The following is an 11480-nucleotide window of genomic DNA, read 5'->3' on the forward strand; positions in this document are numbered from 1 at the left end:
GTAGTACCCCCTGAGCTCGTGTCTCTAGCTGCATATGTAGCAGAAAATGGCCTAGTCGGCCATCATTGGGAAGAGAGGCCCCTTGGTCGTGCAAACTTTATATGCCCCAGTACAAGGAAATGCCAGGGCCAGGAAGTGGGAGTGGGTGGGTTGGGGAGCAGGGCAGGGGGGTGGGAGGGTATAGGGGACTTTCGGGATAGCATTTGAATTGTAAATGAAGAAAATATCTAATAAAAATTGTTTTTTTAAAAAAGTTTAAGCTAATTCAGAATCTAAAAATTAAATCAATTCAAAATGCAAGGAAGAACCAGAAATGCAGTTCTCTAGACTTCAGAAAGTTACTCAAAGCAGTTTGTGCCCTAAATATTTGTTGATGGCTCTGATCCAAAGTGAAGTGAAAGAAAGGAGCCAGCTCCTCGGCCTGTGTTGAGGACTTCCCTAGCAAGAGTGAGGCCACAGTGGCTCGGTTCTAAGCCTTGCACTTCTAGAATAATTTTATCTCATTACAGATTTAGTGGGATGGCTGTGGATCAGAAGAAATATAAATATATTTGTCTGTTTAAGTCACCAATGTCACCAATAATATAAAGTTTTAACTACAGGAAGTCTGGGGACAGTAAAAATGCTGTCTTGGGTTCATTTCTAATACACCTCTTCAATTATCAGCAGGAGCACTGAAAACCAGACATGACAAACATGTCTGTCTTCCTTTTGTAACAAATTAAAGGGTTCAGAGAAGTAAAGTGATTTTCTCCAGGCTTAAGAAGAGGTGAATCAGTAATTAAGACTCCAGTCATGCCTGTACATCATATGGTATTCAGATGCCCTGTGAGAAGATAGAGGTGTAGGAAATACAAACTGACCTGAGAGAAGCTGGAGTCCAGATCCTCAAAAGACCATCACCCGTTAGGCACTCATATTAGCCAGAGGCCTTCATTCATTCCAGTGCTTTCTGAAACAGTGCAAGAGAAAATGCAATCTCATTTGGATTCCTGAGCTCTGACACAGACCCCAAAACTGTCAGTCATTAGGCTCTAACTATTTGTAAAAACAAATTATAGTTATCCTTTAGCTTCTTGTATACAAACTGTGGAGTCTCTTCTGTTCTCTGATACTTGATCCTGGAAAACGTCAACTTTAGGTCAGTGTGAAGGAAAAAATTATTCTGCCATACCCTACACATGGAAGACAGGGGCTGTCCTAATGTAGCTTCATCATTGAAGAGTTGACTCTTTTTTTGCCAGGAATAGGCAGTTCTTAAATCCCAGCCATCAGGAGTCAAAGGCAGCTAGATCTCTGTGTGCTCAAGGCAAGGCTGATCTACATAGTATGTTCCCAATCAGCCAGGACTACATAGACCTTCTAGGGGAAAGGGGACAAAAGGAAAAGGAGAAAGGGGTGGGGTGGGTGGGGTTGTCAACATTTTAATTTATTCCCAACCTGGCTAACATACAGTTATGCTGATACTATTAATACAGTCAGTCAGTATTTAGTAGCCGTTTGAAAAGTACATTATTTAAAAACTTAGATCCTTTCCTTTCAGAAAACTGGAAGGCCAGAATGATACAGATCTGAGTGTGCTGTTAAAACCTGGATCACCTGCAGGGTGAGCAGGAGGGAGACCATAACACAAGCTACATGGGATAAGCCACAGCCTAAAGCATTAGTCTAGAAAGACTGAAAAGGAAGTAGTTTTGTTCCTGTACTCTTACATTTATAATCTCATGTATACAAATTACTTTTGCTGCCACCAACCATTTAAAACATAAACAGACTTCATTTAATGTAGCTTGACAATACTTGTAATGATATCAAGTCCTCATTAAGCTATCACACAAAAGTGTTATCACCCATAAGGTAAGTTTCTATTTTAAGACATGCATCTGGGATTAATATGCTGTAGTCTTAAAGGGGAAATGAATAATTAATACAAAGATAGATCTCTTAAATATTTAGTTATTCTCATTAATATCTGTAAGGATCTCATATCACTGTTTCAAGAAATAATGACATCCACATAAAACTGTGAAGTGTCACATTTAAATTGAAAGTTATTTTTAAAATCTTTAGTCTGAACATAAATACCACATAATTACACTTAATCTGTTCTCTGATCTCTCACAGAATGCCCAAAGGATAAGCAGTTCTCAAGCCACTCAACCTCTTGCCACTCCTGTAGTGTCTGTGACAACTCCGAGCTTGCCTCCGCAGGGACTAGTGTACTCAGCAATGCCGACAGCCTACAACACTGGTGAGCTGTCTCTGGGCCTTTTCCTGGACTCTGTTCTTGCTGCTTTCTAAACAAGGGGTACATGCTTATTGAGAATATATCTCTGAGTTTTTGTTTCAAGTTTAAATGTATATTTTTAAAGTGCTAATAAGCCTTTAAAAAGTTACATAAATGAGTTGATAATAGAACGAAGTAAGTTATTTCTCCAACATGAGCTTTTACTATTTTATTTTGGCGGTGGGGGTGGGGGTGGGGGAGCAAAGGGGGGGTTGAGACAGGGCCTCTGTGTAGCCTTGGCTGTCCTAGAACTCACTTTGTAGGCTTAAACTGGTCTCAAAAGCCTTCCCCTGCTTCTCAAGTTCTGCAATTAAAGGTGTGTGCCACCATGTCAGACCTTTCACTGCTTCTTAAGAAAGAAGCAAGTAGCTATTGTCACGTGTGGCCAAGGAAGGTAGGAGGCAGATTGCCCAGGTATTTTTATAAAGTCTTATTGCACACTATCTTTTTCTTCCTCAACTTTGTTTTTTTTTTTTTTTTTTTTTTTTTGGTTTTTCGAGACAGGGTTTCTCTGTGTAGCCCTGGCTGTCCTGGCACTCACTTTGTAGACCAGGCTGGCCTCGAACTCAGAAATCCGCCTGCCTCTGCCTCCCGAGTGCTGGGACTAAAGGCGTGCGCCACCACGCCCGGCTACAGTCTTTTTTTTTTTTTTTTTTCTTCCTCAACTTTGAAATCAGATTGTTTTGACTGTATGCTATAAACCTGCTTTGGGGAAGGGCTGAAGTCTCCTAGGGTATGGAAGGTGCTTTGGTGTGGCAGGCAAGATGTGTTTTTTCCTGTAGCTACTGGCTTGGTTTGTATTGTTAGAACCTGTGGAGGAGAATGAGCTCCTGTTTCTCCCCATAGCCAGTCACTCTGCTGCTAAGAAGAGGTTTTCATTCCTTATGTTTTTTGTTTTGTTTCAGACCTTTGGTCTTAAAATATTCTTAAGACAGAAGGCTGTTAAAGGAGTTTAGGAGTAGGTGGACAGTGGTGGCGCACACCTTTCATTGCAGCACTTAGGGTGGGGAGTGGGGCAGAGGCAGGCAGATCTCTGAGTTTGAGGCCAGCCTGGTCTACAGAGTGAGTTCCAAAACAGAGAACACCTCCAGCCCCCTGTCTTGAAACACACACACACACACACACACACACACACGGGGGGGGGGGGGTAGCCAGATGGCCCCCTGGAGAACTGGTGTGCAGAGGGTTCCCTGGGGGTTTACCATTCTAAGACAGGCAGGAAGAACAAGCGGTTTCACTTTCTCCCCAATTGAGCCAAATACCTGGCTCTGGGGAAGAAAGAAATAACACCTTGTCTGCCATCAGAAGACTGCAGTGCAAGGAAGTGACTCCTTTATGAAGCTCATAAGTGGACTGTAGTAGAGATCACCTAATTTTAGACTTCAGAGTAAATGCTTTGGCATCAGTACTAAAACTGCTCTGTGAAGCTCCTGGAGGGACAGTTTAGACCTTTGATTGGCACTTTAATTCCAGGGTTTTCAAATAACTTGTAATAGTCTTGTTGACAAAGCCTGGGGATGACCTTTACCGTCCCAAGTACCTGTAAGAAAAAACACACTGCTCCAGTCTGTCAGGTGCTTAGTAGCCTATGAATTGTAGCCCATTGTTTGTCTTGCACAGAACTAATTCCAGAAAAGGCCAGAGCTTAAACGCTTCTAGAAATCCAATTAAGCCCATCAGTCCCTTGCTGCATAAGAGATTTTGAGTTAAGGGCATATCTTTTTGCCAGATGAGGAGCAGACACAGCTTAGCTGGTAAGCATGTGAAGGAAAAGTCCTGCACTGTTAGACTTTCTAGTTTGTACTCTGAGGTTGAGAAGATAGGCAAGAAGGGAGCTTGAGGTCCGATGGGCAGGTGGGTATAGCTGAGGACACCATTTGGATTGAGTATCAGAGTGAGATTGCACTATTCTACATGTCTCATTGCAGGCATTCCAGTATACTCAAAATTCTACTGTAACGCTCGTTTTTTTAGAAACGCCATTAGTTTCTAAAGAATGTACATATGTATAAGCATTTTAAAATATTGCATACATATATTTTTACAGAGTCTCCAAGGAATTACTAAAACACATAGAGTCAGGCTCCCTTAAAATCATGTGACTAAACATCAGTCTCATTCCACCCAAGGTCACTTTTACTCTCCTTAGAATAGCTGTTTTGTTTGTGTTTTTTCTTTTCCCATATTATTGTATATATTATTTTTCCTTCTGTAGATACTTAGTAAACAAAGGGATGAATAAAGGAGCAATTTTTAACAATAGCCTGTGGGTCCCATAGACACTTCCTCATGCCCATCAGTAACATCACTCCAGCTTCAAGATGTGTCATGTGTGACAGGTGCCCTGGCAGGCACTGTAAATACAGTGTGTAGTCAGTAGTGGAACTGAGGTCTACCACAAGAAAGACAAGCAACACTGGGAAAGACCTTGTCATATTATGCCAGCCCTGACCAGGCAGGAAGCCACCAGGCAGAGCAGGGTGAGTGTCACAGGCCAGGCAGTTAGAGTTGAGCTGGAAAGGTGAGGATTTGTTGGGTATGTTACAGAGCATTGCAGTCATACTTGCTATTTCCAAACATGTCATTTTGGACTCCAGTGGTCTAGTGGTCATAGGAGATGGCTCTGTGGTTAAGACTTGGTGCTACTCTTGCAGAGGGTCCTCGTGTGGACCTCAGCACCCACTTCAGGCAGGCAACGCACAACTGCCTGTAGCTTCAGCTGCAGGCGAGTCCTCAGTGGGAACCTTTACTCATGTGCAGAGATACCCAGACACATAGCTGAAATAATAAAAACAAATCTTGTTTTTTAAGTGAATGCCAATAAGTCATAGAAAGGTTGTGTAGTGTCCAAGTCATAGTTTACTGGTGGCTTGAGTAGAGGAGTAGATTACACTGGGACCTTCACACGCTGGAGACAGCAAGGTAGGAGGAACTCGAGTTGTTGCTAGCTCAGGTAAGAGCACAGCAAAGAAGTAATAGAACACTCACTTTCCTGGCATGAGCTGTTGGGTCTGTTGGCGCAATGTATCAAGAAAGGAAGAACAGCTTTGAGGAGAACATGAGTTCAGTTTGGGTTTTGCCAGAATTAAGGTGTTTGTGGAGATAGCCAAGTGGAATAGGTCAAGTGGGTTACTGGACAGGCCAAGAGATCGAAGAGAATTATGGACTAGAAGGGTCACTAGTGTGGACATCAGGCTGAGACTCTCTGGGCATGTCAAGTGTGAAAGGATAGTCACATATCACATAGAAATCTGAGTGCCAATGACACTTTCTCAACTCAGCCTTTTTTTTTTCCTTAAAATATATTAATTCACTTGGAGAGCCAAATGCTTTAAACACCTTTCTTGAGACATGAGAAAAATGTTAAAAGTAGGAGTCTCTGCCACCTTTCCTCAGAACTAAATGTAAGCCCCAAGTGTTAATGATGAACTTAAGTAATTACATGTAAGCAGTATCTAACATCCTAAGCCTTGGCCGCAGTAATTGTGACCAAAGCATTTGTAGAAAATGACTTGTATGGCATAGAAAGATGTTCATGAATTTGAGGTGACGTGTACAGTCGGGGAGCTATTAAGGCAAATGTAGTTGATTATGTCATGATATTAGTTCAGTACGAAAGCTCCTTTGTCCCTTCTGTCCTGATGAGCATCAGTACGTGGTGATTCAGGTTCAGTCCGGTGTGTCTCTTTTCCCCAGAGGTCAGGTACATTTGTCTGTGTAGTAATCCTGCCCTTCTTTTGTAGATTACTCACTGACCAGCGCTGACCTGTCTGCCTTGCAAGGCTTTACTTCCCCTGGAATGCTGTCTCTCGGGCAGGCTTCAGCCTGGCAGCAGCACCATCTAGGACAAGCAGCCCTCAGCTCTCTGGTGTGAGTAACTGGAAATTTCCTGAGCTTTTGCACGTGGCCTGCACACACTTCCTGTCAGTTCCCTTTTACTGTGTGGGCTATCAAGAACAAGCTCTGCCATGATTCTTGTTTATGTACATACAAGTGTTGGAAAACTTTTCTTAACATGGCTGTAAATAGAGCATGGATGCTGCTGAGCAAATCAGGCATTCCTTGAAGGGACCTGGAGCACATACATAACTTTTCTTATTAAACATGGAGAATCTCAGATGGTACCAAGGGAACCCTAAAACCCATATGGCACCTGCATGTTTCCTTCTCACTGCCTGCCAAATGAATAAGCCATTGCTTCCCAGCGTCCTCTCTGAATCTGCCTTCCTTTCCTCCTTTGCTTTGGAGAAGAGGACAGCAGGCCTGTGCCTTTTGCATTCTCCTTGGATCTTAGTAGAAAAAGAGTAGGACTGAAAATACCCTGTGTTTGCATCAAGTGCCATAGGATTCACTTGATTGTTTCTGGCCCAGTTACCAACTACGTCATTCATAAAGGAATGCTCCTTATAGGCAGGGTGGAAAGCAGAGAGGATTTATCATGGTGCCCAGAAGGCACAAGTGCAAGAGAGCATCCAGAAGAGGGACAGCGTAACAGCAGCTAGCTGGCTGCTTTGTACCTGATCAGGCCTGGGACACCTTAGCCTCCTGCCCACAGTATCCAGAGAGCCAGCAACTCCTTCCACACATGTGAATTGTAATCAGTAGTGCTCTGGAGAATTAATTGTGTTATAGGTGAAAGTGCAAAGAATCTTAGGGAAAGGACCTGAAAGCTGGGCATTGGTGCTGCCTATAATTCCAGTTGCTCAAGAGGCTGATGCTCAGGAATTGAAGACCATCCCTGGACAACATGGGAGGCATGGTGACAAAAAATAAATAAATAACAAAGCTCACAAATAAGTGGGAGGGCCTTAAAGCTTAGACACAGGGGAAAGTCCTGTCTCACATCCTACCAGGCACTTCCTAGCCTTTCTGAAACTACGTGTTCTCGTGAAAAATGAGGATGACTATTAGAAAAGCATGAGATGTGCTTGTCAGAGGGCCCAGGACAGAAGATCCTGAGGGATGGGAGACACCAGACACTAAAACTGCTTTGTTTTGTTTTTCAAAGTTGAGATGCAAAAGAATGGGATGTTAGGCCCTCAGTCTTCTCAGACAGACAGTTTCCTGAGCTTTGTATATGAGTTAAACAGATGTGCTGCCACGCCATCTCACCTCTGTTGTTTCTCTACAGGGCTGGAGGGCAGTTATCTCAGGGTTCAAATTTGTCCATTAACACCAACCAGAACATCAACATTAAGTCAGAGCCAATTTCACCTCCCCGTGATAGAATGACCCCATCAGGCTTCCAACAGCAGCAGCAGCAGCCACAGCAGCAGCCACCGCCACAACCTCCACAGCCCCAACCCCGGCAGGAAATGGGGCGCTCCCCTGTGGACAGTCTGAGCAGCTCCAGCAGCTCCTATGATGGCAGTGACCGGGAGGATCCACGGGGTGACTTCCATTCTCCAATTGTGCTTGGCCGACCTCCAAATACTGAGGACAGAGAAAGCCCTTCTGTAAAACGCATGAGGATGGACACATGGGTGACCTAAGGCTTCCTGGTTCATGTTTGTTCTTTGTGTTACTGCAGTGAACTGCCCTACATATCTTAAATTGGTGAATAAGGACATGAGTTCAATATATTTATATGTACATGCATACATATATATCCCTTTACATATATATATATGTATGTTGGTGTGAGTGTGTGTATGTGTGGGTGTGTGTTGCATACACAAAATCAGGCACTTACTGCAAACTCCTTGTAGGTCTGCAGATGTGTGTCCACATGGCAGACAAAGCACCCTGTAGAAACAGACCAGTCTGGCACTTCCTTGGACTACTTGTTTCGTAAGATAAAGTTTTTGCAGAGAAACGTGTACCCATATATAATTCTTCCACATTAGCCTGCAGAAACCTAGGGGGCCCCCTATTTGTTTTATTTAACTGTGCGGTGACTGTAGTTACTTCAGAAAACAAAATGCTTTGTAGAACAGAGCAGTAGAAAAGCAGGAACCAAGAAAGCAATACTGTACATAAAATGTCATTTATATTAATAACCCAACTTGGCATGGGTCTATTGCAAAGGGGTGCATGGGAAAGGGCTGTTGATATTAAACAAACAAACAATAAACAAAAAGCCCCACACATAACTGTTTTGCACGTGCAAAAAAATGTATTGGGTCAAAGAAGTGATTTTTAGCTATTAAAAAGAGAGAATAGAAAACACGCATGAAATATTCAGAAATACTAGCCTAGAAATATAGAGCATTAACAAAATAAAATTAATATATTAAGTTATAATTGGAATATGTCAGAAGTTTCTTTTACATTCATATCTTTAAAAATTAAAGAAACTGATTTTAGGTCATGTATATTTTATAAGAAAGAAAACACCCTTAATGAATTGATGACTATATATAAAATTATATCCACTACTTTTGAACACATTCTGCTGAATTATTTATATAAGCCAAAGCTGTATGTTGTAACTTTTTTTTAAAGAATAGCTTTATCTTGTTTTAACTTTTTAGTTTTATTTTAAGAGGGGAGAAAAAACAAAAATATCTTGCAAGCAGAACCTTGGAAAAAAAAAGCCATGAACACTTATTATTCTATATGTAAATTAAAAGTTGAGCCAAACTCTTTGTGTATATAGCATCTTAAATATATTATCACCTTTGATGTAAGTACCTATGTATTGTATGGTCACCAGATTAAAAAGTATATTTTTGTGGATTGCCGCCAATTTGGGGGGAAAGGCGAAGTCCTTAAGTAGAGTACTCACTGTTTAATATTTACTATTTTGTTAAATATACTGTACTTTGGATTTTAATTATTAGCCCAGTTTTTCAGAGGACTGTGTAAAGGGGTTTCCCCTCACTGGTGGTGAATGTGTGATGTTCTGTTGTAAACTTTGTGCTGTATGGGGTGAGCATCATTATATATTTTATATGTGTACATAAATAGCAAAGTGGCAAAAAATCGGTGTTAAGTCCATCCTGCATAAATATAAAATGTGTTGTAACAGATTTTATAAGGCATTATTTAAAACCTGCCTTTTGTGAGGGAAAAATGGTAGAAAGATGACCTAATTTAACTAATATTAGAGAAAATGGCAGAATAGTAGATGAGCACAAAGGTTTTATAAGTGGTAAATAATTAGAAAAATGTCTGTAGGGAAAGGGATCTTTTCCCCTTGACTCTAAAGATAGAATGATGCAGCTGGTTACAAAATCCAGGAGGGCTTTAGCGTCCGTGCGTGCGCAGGAAGGCACGGGCGTGCAGGGAACAGCTCTCTTATGGTGCAAACCCTCGACACGATTCTCGCTGTCCTGACGGAAACTGGTGCCACCCTCAGCTTGGATTTTGAACAAGGCCTTACTCTTACAGGGAGACAGCTCGTTGGTGATGGCAAGTTGATCCGTTTACTGGGCTTGTGCCATGAACAAAATTCAAAGTCCTGTATATCTTTTATCCTAGATTTTTAAATACTCCTTTTCCTGAAAATTAAAGAGTCTAAAAATGGCTGCTATTTTATATTGAACAATGTTGAGCAGCTACCTGCAGTTTTTACTTACATTTTGCTTTTCCCCCCTGACTTCCCTAAATTCTGCTCCTTTTGATGTTTCCTCATCTGCTGTCCTGACAACTCATCAGCCAGCCTTCCTGACTGGCACAGAGGTATTAGGTACATGCACCGTGGCGAGCACAGGCTGTGCAGCGCAGAGCGCTTCACTGACAGTTTGGGTGGCATGTGTTAGTAGAAGCCAAAAAAGTGGGGATGATGTCTGATCTCCTCTCTGTGGCCTCAACACTTGGCTCTTACTCAGAAGAGAGTAGGCTTTCTTTTTGAGATGTACGGAATTGACTTACAGGCACGCTCTTCATAAGGTCAGACCTGACTAAAACAAGACAGTCTCCCAACACTGAATGTCCAAGATAACCCTTACCACTTTGTAAACCATTTATAGCTTTGAAAGTATTAAGTGACCCTTTCGTTATTATTTATGCATGTTCATGAACTTCTGCTGTATATTGGAATAGGAGTTAACACATTCACATTTACTGTCTATTTTCTTGTGTGCCTTATGAGATGGCTTTTCTGACTGTATCTCAATAGTCTTTCTTTCTATGCAGGTTTATAATCAGTACAACTACTGTTTTCTAAAGTAATATTACACAAGGCTCGGAGTTTGTATTTAAATTACACTGACCAAGTCACAATGTATTCCGTTTTCAGGAACTGAATATCTGACTGTTAATCTTTCCCCATATGCCCAGTGTGATCTGGAGCGTATGGGTTTGACATCCTTCACCCAGATGCTCATGTGTGAACACATCCACATCCACGGCTCTCAGTGGAAGCCAGCCTAGAGCAGGGAGGACACTGACGACAGTGTTGCTTTAAACTGACTTTTCTTACCCTTTGAGACTTATGCGTTTTGTATAAGACACCATCACAGGAAAGTTTTCTCCCTTCAGATTACATATTTTATTATTAAAAAGAAAAACAAAAAAAGCTTAAGTTGCACTGGACATGGGAAGTTCCCTCGGGACTCTAAGTGGTTCTATACTGAGAGTGAGTGTCACCGCTGTGTGGACACAGGTGGTCCCAGTCAAAACTCCATCCTTTGAGCCCTAATTACATCCATTGTGTTACAAAACTAAATCAGGGGTTTGTTCTAAAAGAACAATACATGTTTCACCATTTCCTTTCAACTGTAAAGACGACTAATGTATTAACATAATTTCTGTATTAACCATCATGCGCACAAGAAATACATAGTAAATACGGAACCTGAAAACTCCTGGCATTGGATCATAAAAAGCTAGATGATTAGAATGTGAAAAGAACTTTACAGATGTAAAACTTTTATTTCTCTGTAGAAACTTTCTTCACTTTGCTGTGCAAGAAGACACTGCTTTGCTATATTTAAAATGGCTTTTTTAAAAGAGATTTATGTATTTGGTAAATGTTTGTAGTCAACAGTTCACACAAAGAAGCTGTACACGGTTTGATCATGTAAAACCGTTTGGCGGCACAAGCTGGACTTTGTTGCCATCCTTGAGATGAACCTTTTAAGAAAAATAAGTTAATCTCAATTTTTCCCTGAATGTGTTGTTTTTTCTTCATTATACAATAAATATTATAGTGAAGTTTTTATCAAATGGTTAAGACAATGCTTGAGGTTGTTGTAAGCTATTTGTCTCCTGCACTCACTCCAGTAAAGATGGCCTGGCTTTGACCATA

At 41.4% G+C, this 11480-nt stretch overlaps 1 protein-coding gene across 7 annotated transcripts in view; it reads left to right on the forward strand.

The window, feature by feature from the left end:
• The window catches only part of Mef2a (myocyte enhancer factor 2A), a 131962-nt gene extending 120482 nt beyond the window's left edge, over window positions 1-11480 (forward strand). For all 7 annotated transcript variants that reach the window (XM_085841660.1, XM_085841658.1, XM_029479490.2 and 4 more), the window contains 3 exons: window positions 2125-2251; window positions 6031-6157; window positions 7419-11480. In XM_085841660.1, the coding sequence (XP_085697786.1) occupies window positions 2125-2251; window positions 6031-6157; window positions 7419-7779 (615 nt within the window). In that variant the 3' untranslated portion in view covers window positions 7780-11480. The remainder of the gene's footprint in view (window positions 1-2124; window positions 2252-6030; window positions 6158-7418) is intronic.

Source organism: Mus caroli, unplaced genomic scaffold (assembly GCF_978045245.1).
Source record: "Mus caroli unplaced genomic scaffold, Mus_caroli_1 scaffold_8, whole genome shotgun sequence".
Lineage (NCBI taxonomy): Eukaryota > Metazoa > Chordata > Mammalia > Rodentia > Muridae > Mus > Mus caroli.